The sequence below is a fragment of the Harpia harpyja genome, chromosome 13 (genome assembly GCF_026419915.1).
Source record: "Harpia harpyja isolate bHarHar1 chromosome 13, bHarHar1 primary haplotype, whole genome shotgun sequence".
Classification (NCBI taxonomy): Eukaryota; Metazoa; Chordata; class Aves; order Accipitriformes; family Accipitridae; genus Harpia; species Harpia harpyja.
The window spans coordinates 28,216,946-28,236,102 of NC_068952.1; the positions used below are offsets into that span (position 1 = coordinate 28,216,946).

Here is a 19,157-nt window from a genome sequence, read left to right on the forward strand (position 1 = left end):
GGCGGTGATGGCGTGGCGCGTCGTGAGGGGACTGCTGCTGCTGGAGGCGGCGGGGCTGCTCGGCGCCCTCCTGCTCTACCGCGCCATGGACCGCAGCCAAGGTGCGGGGCGGCCGGGGGTCACACCCCGCCGGGGGAGGGGATGGCTGCCCGTGCCGCCCGGTGGGGGGAGCTCCCCCGCGCCGGCGCCGCCTGAGGTTCCCGGAGCGCCTCACACCGCCACGGCGCGTACGCTGCATGCGTGGGTTTCTTAAGAAAACCTGCCGCGTCGGGGTCAGTAGCTTGGCTTGCATTAGCGTGGGTGCGCAGTAGTCGCTTGTTACGCGGATCCTCAAGGACAAACTGCTATTTTAGTTTTGTAAAACCAAAAACCTGGGGAAACTGTTGAAAGGCAGCACCTGACCACCAGAAACAAAGCTCAATCTTGTGCATTTGAATAGTAATAGCACCGGCTCAAATAGGGACCTAAAAAGGAGAGGCTGTCTGCAGATGAGGCAGGAATTGATCAATCCAGTTTCAAGCATCTGGCATTCAGCCCTTGAAGCGATCCCCTGGCACGAGGCAGCCAGCATCACCTTCCAGATTATTTAGCGTTAGTCCCTCAAGTCTTTCAGACTTAGGACTCAGTGTCTAGGTATCACAAAAACAAGCCAAGCACCAGCTTAGTTACTGCAAGATTTGCTCTGCACAGCTGTGGCCTTATTTTGCATTCAGGGCTCTGCAGGGTGCAGCGCCAGTTTGATGGAAAAGGCAGTCAGCCCTGCTACCCCCAGAGTCAGCGCGAGCCAAAAGACAGCTGCTGCTGTGGCTGGGAGGGTGCGAGCCCACCCGTTTCAGCAGTAGTGTGGTCTTACACCAAGTTCAAGCTGAACTTCACCTACACTACATCGGTTTGCATTTGTTATCCCAGATTCAGATGCTGGCAGGCTGTTACACTTAAGCTATCTTTCTTTGCATTTTTATTAAAAAATATATAACCAAAATGTGCAGAATAGATGTATCGGCCTATCTTGGTAACTTGATGCTGGGCATTCACGGTTTCTCATTTCTCCCTTTTCAGTTCTAGGTCCTTGTTCTTACATGCCTTTGCAGAAGATTTTCTTAAGCTGTAGTTCTGTAGTTCCGTAAGGTGCAGCGAGCGCATCCAACAGCTCAGTGCGCTCAGAATGAGGCTTTTACCGCTTTCTTTGTGCTAGTACTAGCTTTGATAAGATCCTCCTATGAGCTGCTGTAAATCATTAAAATCACATAAAGCTATCATTACATGATTTTCTACTGGGTTGCCAGGGCGGCCCACAAAAGGATTCCGTGAACACCTAAAGCTGCGTAAGGAAACATGGAAATTTTCTTTGCACATCCATCTACGAGAGGCTTTCAGCTTCCCTGTGAATCTGTAGCTTGCATTTGGTTATCACAATTGTGAGGAAGCTCAGAAAACACTGTGATGATAGGGCTGCACATATGAGTAACCTGAATACAGTCTGTGATACAATTTAAAAAAAAAAAAAAGTAAATTCAGATCACATTATTTAATGGTGGCTGTAACTAAGGAGCTCAGACAAACTTAGGTAAAACTAATCTAGTTATAAAAATAGTGCATTTAATTATTTGTCTTAAAATATGTTGCGTAAAGTAACTGTGATTTATCTTTCTTTTCAGACTTCAGATATACAATGCAGAAGAGGTTTCCATCAATTCTGGAAGGTAGGTTTGTAGTTGTTGGCTTCAGAAGGACAGCTGAAGCTTCTGTTGTATCTTATGTATAAAACTGATTTTATTATTGCTTAAAACTTACCCCAGGAGACAGTGCAGAAGCGTTTACTGTTAAGCATAGGTGTGGTTGGAATGTCAGACTGTTTGATGGAGTCCTCAGAACTGGAGGATTATACATCCAACAAAACTAGCCACAAAGTGGCTCACCTTCAGACATGCCTAACTTACAGCTGACATAGATTTTCCTATTTTTTCAGTGTATTACAAATCCAATGAGTGGTCTGGAATTCATGGCATAAGGGAGAATGACCAAATGATGTGGTTAAGCAGCAAGAACTAAAGTAAGAAAGATGCGTGATTAATTTAAAAAATATTTTAGAATAATTATTATAAAAATGTCCACATTAAAATGTCCAGTTCATCTTCTTGATTTCTTGCCTTTGTACTTATTTTTCAGCCCTCTGTGCCTGAACTGTTTCTTCTTTTTGATGATGCTTTTCACATCCCTATTGTGAAGCCACTTGTCACGCTCTATTTCCCACTGGATCTGTTTGACATCTGTAAGAGGAAAGGAAATGTGAGAAATAAGGAACCGATGGATACCTCTGACCATGATGTGGAATACAGATGAATCATGTAAAAGTTAAAACTTGGCTACTGTATTTATAAATATTAATAAAGTCCAAGCTGCCAATTTTTTTTGACACCAGAGAAAATTTTGGGTTTTTCATTTCACAAGACATACCCTACCATCTCAGAATCTCAGAGTTTAAGACTGCTCTTGCCCTTGCTTTGTATTTTACTAATACTAGACATGCTTCTGTTAAGAGTACACAGTGTTTGAGTACTGTTACTAACAATTTTTCAAGTGACACCAGCAAGACTTGTAAAAGCTGTACAAAGGACTGGTTATTCAATCAGTACACACACATTTAATTCATTAGAATTATTCCTGGGAAACTACTTTTGCTTCACCGATACTGCAAGGAAATACTCTGGTGAGTAGGTAAAGACAGCCATGCCTTACGCCTTCCCTTCATAAGAATCCAGGACACCCTTTATCAGAGCAAAATTCACACAAGTGCTTGACAGTACTGCCCATCCTTATTTACAGTGTGAAAGGGCCTTATGATAGCCTGTTGCTCTTTTCTGAAGCCTTATTCACTCCAGTAGTCAGAGTTAATACTAGCACTGGGCATCTCTTGTAACTGAAGAAAATAAGTCATGTCTTACTGACGTTAAGCTACTGTCCCTACTGTGTGATTTCTGACTGCGCGTGTATTTCAGTTAAAGAAGGTACATCTTTTTAAGTACAGAATCTGAAGAGAAAGAAGTAAAACAACATTACAACTATCTTGCTATTTGTAGCATGTACTTACTTGCATTGTCTCTATTGGCCATGGCATTCATTCCAATATTGTCAAACTTAGACCCAGCATTTTCATCCAGCAGATAGCCAAACTTTAAAGAGAGAAATTTTAGTATTTTATTACAAAGGAACAGGTAAAATGCTTGATCACTTTTTGCTAAGCATGATCAAACTCACCTCTTCTGCAGATGCCAGTATACTGGCATCTTTGAGTTTTCTCTTCTTCCCTCGGTTGGATCCTTCAAACAAAAAGTATTATTCTCACGAGACAGAATTTCAAGTTCACAAAGACACTAAAACAAAGTGTTACCATGGTCTCATTAAATAAATTTAAAAAAAAAAATTAAAAACATCTAAAATAGCTGTGCTAGAAACCTTTATTCTCCACCTCCCCGAAAAAAAAAAAGGAAAAAAGTTTCCAACCAAGAACGAAATAGCACAAATCAGTGCATCAGGTGTTAGTAATAGATGCACAAATTGCAAGTACAACTCCATCCTTCCTTCAAAGTACCTCCTTCGATTCCCAGTCCTTCAACAGCAGATTGTCACTCTGAATTAGGCCACACTGGTTGGAGGACAACCTCCTTTTCATTTATGGTTTATTCAAATCTGCACCCAGATCCAAAAGTGTAGATAATCTACTGTACTAAAACCTTCTGATTCCAAAATTTTTCAGACTATTTGTATTAAGCCTTCTCAAATGGAAATCATGGCAGTGTTTCCTTACCTTCAAGTGATCCCACAAAACTCATATCTTTCTTTCTCTTGCCCTTTTTACTGACAGACTTCAATTGCTGGTCATTGTTCGGGTCTGACAGGAAAAAAAAAGATGCATCAATCCCTCATTTTCACACCATGTACATGTATTTAAAGCACAGCAGAGACTAAAATTTTTTTTTAGGCATATTTGTCATAAGGTCTGAGTCTTTACTTTAAAAAAGTGTAAAACACAGAGCACACAACCAAATCTGAGATTTCTTCAACCCAGACAATTAAAAATTGGTCAGTGGTGTCCCACTCTATCCTTTTTTTCCACAGCACCAAAAAAGAATGAAATATGACACTATGATACATAAAATATGAAGGCTAAAAGCAGGTGTTACATAAACCTTGAATGTCTGCTTGGTACCTTTGGTGAAATAATAATCTCATAAAAGATTAATGTGTTAACAGCTGTATGAATAGTTTACCTCCTCTACCCTCAATCATCTTCCTGTGACCTTAAGTTATTAGTTGAAGTATTCTGTTATCTGTGCTTTTCCAGCCACATAAAGTGTATACTGTGTAAACTGTGCTTTTCAGTTGAAAAGATAATAAAACCATGCAGGTGCAACAATCAGTTATTACAGTGGTAATAAAAATGTGGCTACATAGCTGTATTAGAAGAGTAAGCTGTTACTTAGTGAGACAGCAACTTAAATAAAAGTTTCCTCATGTAAAAAGATCAACATTAACTAGGTCTAAAGAAGTAAAAAAATTACCAAGTACCAGATTTTTCTTTTATTTTTCTCTTTGAGATCTTTTAATATTTCTGCCTACTGTAGCCAGTTATTTATGTATAAAGCTACTTTTGTTACCACCAATGTTTTTGGAATGAAAGAAACATGTCTTGTTTGCAAGTTTTTATAACCAGATGCCTAATTCCCACTCTCACCTTGGAGACTGTGCCAGGAAATGTTTCTTAAGACTTCATTGTCCAGAGAAGGACTTGTTGTCACTTCTTTACTTAAAAGCCAAACCTCCCACATAGGTAACTAAATCTGAATTTATATATGTAATTACATATTAGATAACCTATTTTTAAAGGTTTTTCTTGTCATTTTTTGATAACAAATGGTACTTTACCTAAGCTGTTTTCATCATCAGACACATCCATAAATACACCTCCCTTTTCATCCATATCCTCTCCAAAGTCTTCCTCCATACTTCCTAAGGAGACTTCCTCATCATCCAGATCACTGAATTCATCTTCATCATCAGAATCCTCCCAGTCAGCACTGGATTCCTTGCTTCTTTGGCCTTTCTTACCATCTTTGGTTTTCTTTTTTGTATTACTAAAAAAAAAAAAAAAAAATACGTAAAAGCTTAGCACTTCACGTGGCAAAATACTGTTTGCATCCAGATAACATCTATCTACCAGCAAACACTATGTTAGAAAAGTTCGACATCATTGCAAACTACTGTAAATGTAGGTTGAGACCAAAGAAACATGTATTATACACTCAGGTATGTTTTCAACATCAGCATATGGAACTGTATTATAATAATAAAGTCAACCATTTCAAGAAGCTCTGGAGAAAATCCTATTCTGAAACTAACAAGACATTTTCTGCTTCTGTATTTTATCTCCTACATGCCTTTGCTCCTTTTCAGAAAATCTTTTCTGTAAAACACACAAACTGCTGGTATCCCTAGCAACTCTACTAAATGAAGAAATAAGACTTTTTTTTTTTTTTTTCCTTAAGAAAGGAAACATGGTTCTTCATGTACTAGATGGTTACTTGTTTTTTCTCTCCTCCCCTATTTTTTACTTACATCAGATGATCACAAAAATGTTCAGGTTTCACTAGAAGTTTAAGCTTTATTTCTCCTTTGACCTCTAGAAAAAAGTTTCTGTGCTGATTCGAAAGCTGTATTGCAGATACTTTCAGTAAAAAACAGGCTATTTAATCACTCACGGTTAGACTCGATCTTAAGTCTTTTCCAACCTAAATGATTCTATGATTAATGAAACTGCTGACTTCCTGAGAACTGAGCTCTGCGATTCTGGATTCCACAAAGTTTATTTACTGCTGTAGGTCCAGTTACAACCAGTCCTTAAAGCAGCAGTACCATCATGCCACATTCTGCTTACTTTTGTACTTGGTAATTCTCAAACAGAAACCACAGACAATGAAAAACAAGTAAGATTTTACCTTGCTTACTGGGTCACTGCATTGTATAAATAAAATACTACAGGTCTCCCGTGTCAAGCCAGCAGACTATAAGCACCAAAGGATCACAATGCTCCATTATGGGACATGCAGAAAAGCAGCATTACCCAGCATTCAACTACTATTGCCTTTTTTGCAAGGTCATATTTTGAGTCTTTTTCTTTGAGAAAGTTCTATCCAATTTTGCAGTGTAAAACTCTACATAGGTATTAAAACAAGAGATGAAGAACCAATTTAAAGTCTTACCCAGCAAAATCAAGGTCATCCTCACCAACATCAATGGCATTATCAACAGCTTCAAATGTATCTAGGGGAAAAAAAATTGTTTATTACTACAAAACAAAGTCATACAAAGAAATATGAAGTCATTGCAAAATATATTATTTTTAGGTATCATTCTCCTGAACAGTTTATATGATCTGCATCAGTAACAAAGGGCCCTGATACCAAAGGGTTTATACTCCTATAGAGAAATACTCCACAAAACAGTTACCTAAAGCTAACTAGACTTTTTCTGAAAAAATATTTTTCTTTGAAAAATAATGAAAGTTTTCTTTTATCCAGGACGTAATTTCTGGCCAGAACTAGATGATGTGGGAAGCAGACAGACATAAATGGACACACAATGCCCAGTGATTCAAATTCAGTGGGCAGGTGGGATATCACAAGCCTCAAACAATTGCTCCAAGTCAGATAGAACAAAGACTCAATTAAGATACCTCAAGCAAGTGTCCTGCCAGCTAATCTGTATGTTAATTTGCAGATTAGAAGTATTCATTATAATTTTTGACAGAAGAGGAAGCAGACTAGAGGATGAAAGCTCCTGTCATTGGATTCACTTAGGAACAAATTGCTATATGAAATAGCTGGTAAAAATAAAATCTGAAAAATTACAACTGTTCTGTTTCAAAGAGTAAAAGCTAACATTAGAGGGTCCTAAATTTAAGCTTCTGAATTTATGAAGCAAATTCTCAGAAACAGTCAACCTATTAGAGATACTAACAATGAAACAACAAACACAATTAGTAATGGATTCTTGTCCTAAGTAAGACCATACTAATTGAGTCACTAAGGAAGAATCCTGCTAAGGGAGTTCAGAATTCTCTAAAAATATTGTACAGAACAGTTACGGAGAGCTAAGGATTTTTTTTTTCTTCAAATTCACATATTACTGTATAAGTAAAATATGAAATAATAAAATAATCTATATTTTATGGTACACTAACAAATTTAGATTCTGGAACAAATCATAGACTAATTCCAAAGCAAACAAAGTACATGCCACAGGAAGAGCTAAGACTACTGCAGGGGGTTGCCGAGAACCTAACTGAACAAATAACCTCATGGAAGATGTTAGGAACGATGAGAGAAACTGTAAGGAAGATTGAAAAAGGCCAAGCAGTAAAGAAAGCATAGAAGGAAATGTTACATGCTGTTAGAAAAAGTTATTTAACTCTCAGACTACATTAGGAAAAGAATAAAAAAGCATGAACTGCCACTCACGAGCTTATGTTCAAAATCAGACAACTCCCAACCATTCCAACAAGCTGAACGCTACTGGAGCAGCAAGACCAAGACCCCTTTTACAAGATGGCCATCCAGTTGGCTTATGTGATGGATAGCATGAAGTGCTGGCTGTAGTAGCATAGAATGGGAACTGGAAAGCCAGTTTTCTTCCACTTCCATATTCCTGTATCTGGCTCTTTTATACAATATAAACTATAAAATGGATAAATTAATAATTTGCAGAAGCAGGAAATATTGGGATAGTTACTGCAAGGAAAAACACAACCTTACCCAATGCTCTTTCAAATTCATCATCATCTACATCTTCCACACTTTCTTCATCATCCTGATGCTTTTGCTTCTCTCTCCTCTTATCAAACTTTGAATAAAATCTGAAATAATATATTGCTCTCAAACACAAAATTACAGGTGATGATCTTTACAGTAAGTTTTTAAAAAAAACAACCTGCAGATTGTTTCATGTGTATTTTGCCGGTTGAAAATTGTACGTAATGGTTTCAAACACATCCCAAATCAGAGATTTGAATTTCCTTTGTTTTTCAAAGAGTAATCCACCACTCTTAAGATTTAAAACAAAGAAATTTCTCAGTCAAAGGTGCCAGAAATTATTTTGAACATAGTGAAATTATAAAAGGGCACAAGAAAGATGTGAAAATCTGCCTTATACTGATAAGGAAGAAAGGATCAAGTTCAATTTGAATCTAATTGAGAAAAAAAAAAAAAAAGATTCACTCATTAAGTTCTGTGAAGTTTTCCCCTGTAGCCCTCTTCTTTTCTGTGCTTAGTTTTACCTTCTGTCAGCCATTTAAAACCACTTTCTCTCCTTCATTTCATATTAAAGAACCACCAAACACAGAAGGCAAATTTGATCATATACAAGAGCAAAACAGTACAGCACTTCATATAGAAGACTTTAAATGTGTAATCTCAGTTTCAGTCATCTTCAATGTAACAACACTGTTAACTTTTCAGACAGGGGCATGGTTTTAAGCTGCTTTAATCTCAAAATTAATACTACCATTTTATTTATTAATTAATCAATATTACAATACCAATTAATTAAAATTAATAAGTTCCATTAACCTGATACTTCAAAAAATTTTAAAAGCCCCTACAGCAATGCATATATTAAACAAAAACAACCAAAGTGAATTAAACAAAATAAATGAACACTGATCTCCTAAGGAGACACTCACAGGTAACCAGTATTTTGATTTGACAAGAACAAATCTTTGCCAAATGCGTACTACTACAATTTTGGTATTACAGCTGCATTTTTATATCATAATCTGAAAGGAAAGCCAACTAAAGGGAAAGAATTATGAATAGTAAAATAAGAAATACACAGAAACTTAGCTCCTCTGACTTTTTTTCCATTGTTCCATTCTAATAAGCTTTGATGCTAATAACATAAGCAAGGTATATTCCATTTTTTTTCTAAATATATTTCTAATGCGTAAGAATTACAACCCACAAGACATTAATCATTACCCATTGTTCAAGGCCTCTTTATTATAATGTCAACTTACTTGATTGTAGACTACAAGCACTGATTGCCTTTGTTCATAAGTGATATTCTTTCTTAAGCACTTTAGACAAATGTTGAAATTATGTTCTAAGGAAAGTACTATCATCACAAGTCACTCAAATTAATCAAATTTTGCAAACACTTGGAATACCAGCGAATACTTATGAAATGTAGTGGGTTTTGATGGCATTGCATTAAAAAATAACACTTTAAAATGAATGTTCACAAGTATTTCATTACCTGTGAAAAAACACTTCATCCACTGGGATTTTGCTTTCATCTTTGGCACGGAATTCCTTACTGTTGACTGCAAAAAGAACTCATTTTACGTCAAGTTGAAATTATTGTTATTCTTTTAAAAGGTTAGACAGCATGCACAGACAGAAGTACACAGATACCCAGTGTCACCCGTTAAATAAAGTGGAGCTCATCTCAAAACTTCTTCAACAGTTCTCAGTGTATATACTGATACTTAGATGTGAGCAGGCCCCATGGAAAAACTCAAGAGGTATAGCCCTAGTCAACTTCTAATCTATATACCAGCAAGGGAGGTTTTGCAATCACCTACAGCAGGAATGTGTATTTAAAAAAAAAAAGAAAAAGTAGGAAATAAGATAAGCTTGCTGTCATGCACTAAAATACTGAAACTGCTTCCGCCCAGCACTCCGGGCAGTAGGAGAAACTCTCATCAGCAGCTGCAAGGCAGGAACATACACCAGCTGAGCATGTTTAAGAAAGGATCGAGCCTCACCCTGCCTCCATTTCTGAGGAAATGAGGCAAAATATGACACTCTGCAACAGCAGATTGACTAGGGTGTTGATCAGGTTCCCTGTGGAGAAGCTTTTTACTCTCATACATTCCCCTTCCTTCCCTTCTCCACCTCAGTGGGCACGATTATAGTATTTTCTAAGTGACAAGGGTCCCAGTTTCTGAAACCAGATCAGCATACTCACAGGACTCTTCAGAGGAACAGTAGAAGGTACCAGAGGATTTGCAATCTCAGTTCTCTAAGCCTCAGCAGAGCCCAGCTACATGTAACAAGTGTGGATTTTTGTATCTGTATCAATATATCCATATTTTTTATATTGGATGCTTCATTTATAGAACACTTAACTTCCTCAATTCCAGTTCTAAATGTTCAGTCTGCTCCTTCAACTCAGAATAAACTAAAGAATGCAACAAGCTGTACCTTCAAATGTATTCCAGGTAAAAATTCCTACTTTAAGCTTTGATAGCCATAAAACCACCATCAGTAAAGGCACATCAGCTAATCTGTATAAGTAAAACCTCTGTGCAACACAGCAGACCCAAAGTTAGAGGAAAGCACATCCCTGGGAATGTTACAGAGATTCTACCACAGAATATGGTACCTCTTCTGTCCTCAAGCAGCATGCTTTACTGATGGTTTACCCTGGTTCTTACACCAAATCCTGCCCTTAATCATTGGAAACAGTGGGACTAGACAAAAGGCAGCCTCTTTCTGGAGGCAGGAAGACTCTTAGCAAAATAACAGTGCCAAAGATACCTTACACTAATCCTAACAATAGCTGCAGCTGTGGCATTGTATGGAGTAATCCATATCATTTAATGAAAGAGCTTAATGTGATTTAAGTCATTATATAAATCCATTTTCTGAGATTTTAAGTCATTTTTCAATCATAATAACCATAATAGAAGTAGTTACATGATAACTTGGAAACAAATAAAAACACTAACTACACAATATTAATATATTAACTACTGCTAGATCAGCATCTGTTTTAAAGATTTTTATATAATTTTAGATATTTTTAAGAACTTTAAAAAACATTATTTGTAAAACTAGGATGCCAGACATAAGAATGGCATGTTTGTGAGCAGAAAATTTAGTTAGTATTTTATAAATTCAAGTCCCTCTGAGGTTAGTACCCTAACAGATTGCTTTTCTACCTAGAAATATCATTAGCTGGAATAAATTCTAGGGCTTTTTTTAGCCTTTTTTCCCCCCTAAGGAGTCACATTGCCAGCTACAAGAAAAATTTGTAACAACTTTCTAAACTTTTTATACAAGATTGCAAATCTACTTTTTTCCCCAGGCGTTGTATTTCCTTATAGGGGGATGCAGGGAAAAGATAACTTAGCATAAGAGAAGGTATAGGAAGCATATGCAGTTCATAGCAAAAATAGCACAGAAAACAAGGCATGCAGCTTTCAGTAGCTCTGCCGTTTGGCGTTAATACATTTCTTAATGGGATGGCTAAACAAAAGGTATGATCTTCATCATGCATTGCCTAAGAAAAAGGAATTACTACAATAGAAAGTAATTGACAATTAGAGGGGAAAAACACAGAGAAAAGAAAGGTCTTAAAAAAAATTTGGTGTGTAAAGCCAAGTGCTACAGTAGAAGATAAAGCATTTTCCTACTCAAGAGGAACAGCTGAGGTAACAGTTGAGGTAACTGACTTTATGTCATTTGTTCTTAAAATGATTCAATGGATCCAAAGTTTCAGCTGTGGAGATTCCATGCACCCTTACAAGAAGATTAGACCTGATCCTGAACATCAGGCACCACCACTGCACTCCTGATGGACAGGACTTTCTTCTATTGCTAACAGAAATAGCATAAACAGTGCAGATGACATGTCTACAACAACAAGCCAAGAATTCTTTAGCCATCATAATCTTAACCGAAAAGGGGCTGGCTTACCTGCAAGATTCTGCGTATCTTTCATAAACTGCTTCTTCTTCGGCTGCATTACCACACTGCTGGTGTTTTCTGTAGCAGAACATAAATCAGAAACAAATCACCTTATTACTATTGATGCAGAACTGTGAAGAGTGGCTGATACACCAGAGGGTTTTGCTGCCATCCATAAGGACCTCGAGGCTGGAGAAATGGGCTGAGAGGAACCTCATGCAGTTCAACAAGGGGAAGTGCAAAGTCCTGCACCTGGGTAGGAACAACCCCATGTACCAGTACATGCTGGGGGCTGCCCAGCCGGAAAGCGGCTTGGCAGAAAAGGCCTGGGGTGTCCTGGGGGACACCAAGTTGACCCTGAGCCAGCAATGTGCCCTTGCGGCAAAGGCAGCTGACGGTATCCTGGGCTGCATGGGGAGGAGCGTTGCCAGCAGGTGGAGGGAGGTGATCCTTCCTCTGTTCAGCACTGGTGAGGCCACACCTGAAGTGCTGTGTCCAGGTCTGGGCTCCCCAATCTCACAAGAGAAACATGGAGCTACTGGAGAGAGTGCAGCAAAGGGCCACAAAGATGGTTAGAGGGGATTGGAGCACCTCTTCTATGAAGAAGGGCTGGGAGAGCCGGGACTGCTCAGCCTGGAGAAGAGAAGGCTCAGGGTGGACCTCATCAACACATATAAATATACCTGAAGGGCAGGGGTAAAGCAGCACTTTCCAGTGGTGCCCATGAGAGGGCAAGAGGTGATGGGTGCAAACTGAAACACAGGAGGCTCCATCTGAGCACCAGGAAACACTTTTTCACTGTGAGGGTGACTGCACTGGCACAGGTTGCCCAGAAAGGCAGTGGAGTCTCCATTCTTGGAGACATTCAAAAGCCATCTGAACAGCCTGGGCAGCCTGCTCTACATGGCCCTGCTTGAGCAGATGACCTCCAGAGGTCCCTTCCAACCTCAATCATTCTGTAGTCTTTACATTCCCCTATCACTTTGCTTATTCTGGCTAGGTTAGCAATTTCTGCACTGCGGATGTGAGAGGCAGCAGTATGTGATTGTTAGCTGGTTCTAAGTTGCAGACATCTCTTATGCAGCCCTGAAGACTGACCCCATTCCTCTGTTGCACCACATGCACCTCGAATACTTGACAAGCACAAAGGGTTACTTGGCAATCCAAGAGAAAAAGAGTTCGGTCACCATCAATAATCAAGATCATATCCTAATCTGTACAGAGAAGTTTGTACCTTTGCCTTTATGGAGTTTGGGATTTCTGTACACAAAGCGGTCCAAGAACCTCATTAATGTGAAATCCTGCAAAGGGTCACCAGAGTACTGAATGTGATTTCCCTGAAAGAAAAGCCAAAAGTCATTAAGGTCTTCATTTTCGAAAGACAGCAACTAAACACAGAGGACTCAAACTGTCCAAGAACGACTTAAACCACACTTTAAAAAGATAAAGACTTGGGGATACTTCATCACATAAGCCTGACCAGTTTAATACACTCGCATACAGATTGTTATTTTTGGAATTGCAGTATTTTCTTAACTAAAACCACCTCCTTCACTTTGTTTCAGTGATGAACTGCCTTGCAATGTACTGTGCTAATAGCAGTTAATACTCAGCACTATTTGGATACCATATATTCAAATGAAAATAAATATTTAAAACACATATTTGTGTAGGTTTAAGTATTTTTGGCACGATACCGCAACAGTATTAAAAAAAAATTTGTTTCAACAGCAGGGTGCCCCAAATAAAAAACCCACTTTACATAAAAAGATAGACCAAAACTCTAAAAAAGCATTAAGAATCATGTAATACACACATTCCTACCAAGTTGTTACTTCTGTGAGCAGTCCCCTTTAGACAAAAGACTATAATTCCATGAAAAACTTTGCATTTGAGCGTATGTTACAGTGCTGCAGAGCTGCTAGTTACCTGCAGAGTGCAAGGAGGCTTTACAATGTATTTTTTCAAATGGTAAAAGACAGCTAACATAAAAATCAAGCTTCAAAGCTACAGACTAGTAAAAGCACTTACTTCTAGAATTGTTTTTGCGAATAGGGCCACAGATGGATGAAAATGTTCAGAAAGCTGAAAAATATGAATAATTTCTTTAACCACTATGTCATAAGACTACTCTGTAACTCACCAAATAACGCACAGACGCATGTAGTAGTGCAAGGCTGATGTGCTCTGCCCTTGAACAACTGAAGAACTTCAAGTTCTAATCTTTTGTTTGCGTTAACTAAATACATTATCACTTAAAATTTTATTTAATTCAACACTAAAAAGCTTTAGTGATACAAAGCTAAGATCCAAAAGTCAAAAAAGATTATTATTGTCCAAATCATCACTTAAAAACTCCTATTTCCTACTCCGGAATATCAGCATTGTATGTAACATATACAAGCTTAAAGCTGAACAATGTGTCATTTAACCTTTCTGTTATGTTACTCAGGTAGCTACTCCAAGAATAACCAAGTTAATTGTCTTCTCTCAATACAAGGGCCACACTAAGAAACACAGTAATCAGCAACATAAGAATGCCTTACCTTCTTCAGTTCCCAAAGGCTTGTACTTTCAGCACCACAGTATAAAGGACTTCGGTGCATAGGATCATACGAAGCTCCACTCTTCCTGCCTGAGGGGCAGAGGAGATGAAGACAACTTAAATTTTATCAGGCAACATTATGAGAATATTATTTTCATTTCACCATGACAGTAATGCTGTCCACCATTCTTAGCTGGACAGGCCACAGATTCATTCAGTAGCAAGTAAGGGTTATATTCAGCTGTCCTTCCCCAGTGTATGATCAGGTGCACAGCTGAGTTCCTACGTGCTTCCAAGGAAGCTCCTGAAAACCCCTGCTCTGTTCCAAAAGGTCCTCAGGAAAGAGTAAAACTAGAAGCAGGTTCAGAGTTAGATGAATTGTTCTAGCAAGCTTCACAAGCGAATGAGCAGTTACACATCTTAACCTTGGCTACATTGCTCTGAAGGTATTTGAACATGGAAGCAAAAAATCCCAAGCCTGTTTATTGCTTAGGCATAAACTGCATAAAATGAAATATGCTAGCGGATTCATACAGTCTCTTCATCACTGCTGAGTTAACAGATAAAGAAAAATTATTCTGACCGATTGCTGTGAATCAAACTTCAATTTGAAAAACTAAAATAATGTTTTAATCAATTTTACAACAAGTCTTGATCAACACATCACTGTTACGGTACGTTAGAAGTTAAATGAACTGTATTTTCTTACTAATTTACCTCCCATATTCAGATGATGCACCCATGAGGCTGTTGAATTTGCATCATTTGTTTTAACAGAATTTTCCCTTGTGCTCCTCTCTTCAATTTCTACTTCTTTGTCTGCATCCATGAATTTTTCCTCATCCTCTTCGGCCTCTTCTTGATCCTTAAAACACTCTTCATCATCCGACTCCTAAACAACAAAAAATGTTGGTAAACAGCTTTTCCTTTCCAGTTTTATTCTGATTTATTAGAAAAATGCACATATAGTTCTTAAGAAGCCAATTACAAAAATGTAAGCAAGTGATGGCCAATGTTTAAGCAATACAGTTTTTTGATCTTGATATAGGACTTAAAATTGAACTTTACAGCTTACATCACACAAGCGTAATGGTCCCTCCCTGCCTGAAGAAAGTAAAAAAAAAAAAAAAATCCAGTCCTGCCTAGCTATACTTCAGAGACTGTAAACAGAAGAAACAAACAGGCCACATTTTGACAAAGCTTTTGGGTGAAGAATGTTCACCTGCTTACCTATACAGCATTTAGCAAAATAATCCTCTCTCCATGAATGAAGTCCGTAAGACCCACTAGAATGCTTAACACACCTTCATCTATGCAGATTTTTAATGTAGTTATAATTGTTCAAGTGCTTTCTCCCATAATGTATCAGCAAACTCTCAGGTTACTAATAAACAGTTTAGGGAAAGGTGCTTATGAAAACAGCTCTTATCAAAAAAACAATGAGATAAAGAAATCATCTTATACCACATGATCCTGTAACTGGACCCTTAACTCTGGTTTTACTTTCAGAAGCTCAGACAGAAGGTACAGGGTTCCACAAATGAAGGGTGGCATTTGTCCACAAGTGACTTGAAGTAACCTCTTCACGAAGGCCTTCACACGCCGTAACACTACATCTGCCTTCAGAGATTTATAGATAAGATTAAGAAACATGGATGGCTTTGAGCAGGTTGCTAAAGCAGGATCTAGAAGCTTCCTGTAGAACACACAGGAGAAAATATTGCTGATTGTCATAATGCATGTAGGAGAATAATTGCTATTAACAACAATCATCTACATTTTTCAGTGCCATCTAAAAGACCAGTGACAGCTTGTTCCCCAATACTCAAAACCATTATGATCAACTCTGAGCTGCCAACAGCTGTGTAATATTTCTAGACATATATGAGACACTGAAGATTAAAAAAACCACCTGTACCAGTAAACAAAAAAAACTGTAAGAAAATAAAAAGAAATTGAGTTCAACTGAATACAGTTTCAAAATTTGAGATATTCAAAGAAACTAATCTGATTTATTCAGATGTTGAAAAAAATAGAAAGAAAATGGTTAGCATCTGCATGCTTCAAAATCAGACCAGACGTATGTGTTGGCAAGTTCATTTTCTACTCCACTTTTTTCCAGACTGCCAGGCACAGTAAGGCCCCTAAATACATTGCACATCCTGGGGGAACTTGAGTCCCCTTTTTGAAAATCAGGAAATTCCCCTTGGTCAACTAAACAGAAGCCTGTTAAGGATCCTACAAAGAGTCTAAACCATCAGCTGGTACAAAAAAGAGAAACTTTTATAACATAAGGCTTTCCAGCTAAACAAATTAAATCATCTAAAGAATTTGTTAACATAGTATTTCCCCGCACCCCATATGAAAAAAAGGAAACAAGATTTTAGGCTATTATATGACTAGGTAATGTAAAAGTACCTGTAAAAGTGATTTCAGAAGTAGTTATCTATTAGTTTCAAATAATATCTGGAATTAAAACATACCACCAGAAAACAGCGCAAAGGATGAAATGCATATGTTGTGTTCTCAGGACCTATCACTACCATTTGTTTTATCCCCGTGTTAAGTCAAAGAAATCCCATGCATTTTCTTGTAGCTCATAGAAAACATCAGAAATTTTTAGTCAATGAGATACAAAACTCGCAAGATCTTAAAAGCAAAATAAGTGTCTCTACAACTTTAAATTAATGGTGACTACCTCATAAAATGAAATTTATATAAAAAATGCAAACCTGTCTCTTACTTGTATAATGCTGCATAGTACCTATCCGATACAGTCTGCTGAGAGTCCATCACTTGAAACAGCAACATCAGGGCCTGGACACTGGTACCGAAGTTCACAAGATGCAGAACTTTAAACAGCGTGTCCATTTGTTCTTTCACTTTCTCATCACCAGTCTCAGCATAAGGGTAAGCTCTGTTTACCCCGCAAAGAAGAGCGCTGAGCATTTTGGATTCAATGTCTTTTTTCTTAATGCAGTTCCGAAAAAAGCAGAAGTACAAAGTTATCAGCTTGTTAGCTAATGCACTTTCTTCATGACTGAGGACTATCTGATTTAGAAAGCAAATGGCATAATATTGAGTTTTCACATTAATGTTTGACCGGTACAAAAGCCTCTCCACCTCACTGCACACTACTCCCTTCATATTTGGATGCTTATGAAGTAATGTCTCTAAAAGATAGGAGGCTTTGGTGGCAATTTTGTTCTGAGGGTCTCCCAGTTTATTTACAAGCTGAACAAGCAGAACTTTCTCCTGCTCAGGCTTGTTACAGAGAAGCTCGTGGGCAACTGCCAGCGCTCGGGATTTTGTTGCTGTCAGAGAATCATGACTCAGTGTTTCTAACGCTTGCACAAACTCTGCCACCTGCAGTTTCAGGTGATGCTCAAAGTACCACAGTACCAACCGTCTGTCTCTTGAATCCCTGTTGCCACTTGACATCTTCTCTATGTTGTTAAATGGTCGCTGCGAGAAAGACCATAATTTTCGATTGTTTGGCAAGAGATCTGAAATAAGAAGCTCCTTGAAAGTATCCAAAGCCATGAGGCTCTGATGCCTGCTGCCCTTTTTCTTTATGAGGTTTAGCAAGTTCTCAACAAACTGGAGACTGTGGACAGCACTGTCCTGAATGAGAAGGGTCATTGCTGCCATCCTGTCAGCCAAGGTACCCGACGACACAACAGTTTTCATCCACGCCGAAGAGGTCCCCTTCTGATAATCTGTCTTATTCTTGTACAGGTCCGTCTCATGTTGGTACAGCTTTTGGGCCAAGGCCTTATACTTGGTCAGAAGCGTCTGCTCTTGTGTCTCTGAAGAGAATTCGTTGGTGTATTCTAGATCATACCATTTGCCCCCTGGTTTGATCAGTATCACTTGCCTAGCGTGGAATTCAAAATCTTCCAGTCTCTCTCTCTTTGCTGAAAGGTGCTGGTCCTGGTCACCGCCAGCAGGCTTCTTCTTGCTGTCTTTCACACCGCTTGCCTTTTCCCTACCTTTTTTTTCTTTTTTCCCTTCTAACGAAGGAGGGTTAGTTTCTTTCTTGCTTTTCTCTTTCCTTGGGGGCTTCTCCTTCTCCTCGCTGCTGCCGCCGTCGTCCTCCTCCTCCTTCACCACCAGGCAACTTTCCGCGTACTTGCCGAGCCCCAGGGAGCTGACGAACGCCTCCAGCTCCCCTTCCTTCAGGTCGTCGATCGCGTCCTTCTTGCCGCCGTCCACCATCTCCTCCGCCTCGTCCACGGCGCACAGCATCAGGTAGTCTCGCTGCGGGAGGCACCGCACGGCCGTTACAGGCGGACCCGACGCGAGGCCGCCCGCTCCCAACGGCTCCCTGCTGCCTCGCGCCCCACAGGGGCGGGGCGGGGCGGGGCGGGGGGGGCCGGCCGCCACGTGCTCCCGCTCCCCCCCACCCCCCTTTACCTTGGTGCCGCCGAGGCGCAGCACCTCGTCCAGCGTGAACCCTTCGGCATCTCCATCTTCTCCTTCTTCATCGGCGGCGGCGGCGGCGGCGGCAGCCGCCGCCGCCGCCTCCTCCTCCTCCTCCTCCTCCTCGCCGCTGTCGCCGCCCGCCTCCTTCGGGTCCCTCACGCCGAAGTCCCACAGCGCCGCCATCGCCGCCCGCCGGACCCCTCTGCGCGCATGCGCGACGCGCGCTTCCGGCCCCGCCGGACGGCGGGAGCGCAGGTCCTGCAAGGGGGAGTGGGGGACCCGGGCGGACCTCGCCGGAGGGGCGCCGGAGAGAGCGGGCGGGGGGCGTCTCAGACAACCTTCGCAGACCTTTCTCCCTCCCTCCCGCCCGCCTCCGGCGGCGTTTAGCCGCGGGGCCCGTCCTCACGCCGGCCGCGGGACGCAGCCCGGCCGCCAAGCGG

At 39.9% G+C, this 19,157-nt stretch overlaps 1 protein-coding gene across 1 annotated transcript; it reads right to left on the reverse strand.

Annotated features, from left to right (window-relative positions):
- Positions 1 to 1,513: 1,513 nt before the first annotated feature.
- CEBPZ (CCAAT enhancer binding protein zeta) lies at positions 1,514 to 18,924 on the reverse strand. Its single transcript, XM_052805826.1, has 16 exons — positions 18,709 to 18,924; positions 17,036 to 18,552; positions 15,757 to 15,988; positions 15,010 to 15,184; positions 14,294 to 14,382; positions 13,779 to 13,832; positions 12,982 to 13,084; positions 11,757 to 11,825; positions 9,310 to 9,376; positions 7,812 to 7,912; positions 6,261 to 6,321; positions 4,927 to 5,135; positions 3,809 to 3,892; positions 3,259 to 3,320; positions 3,092 to 3,173; positions 1,514 to 2,270 (listed from the first exon to the last, which is right to left on the reverse strand). The coding sequence occupies exons 1-16, from the start codon at positions 18,898 to 18,900 to the stop codon at positions 2,131 to 2,133; spliced, it is 3,237 nt and encodes a 1,078-aa protein (XP_052661786.1). The 5' UTR covers positions 18,901 to 18,924; the 3' UTR covers positions 1,514 to 2,130.
- Between the last annotated feature and the right edge of the window lie 233 nt (positions 18,925 to 19,157).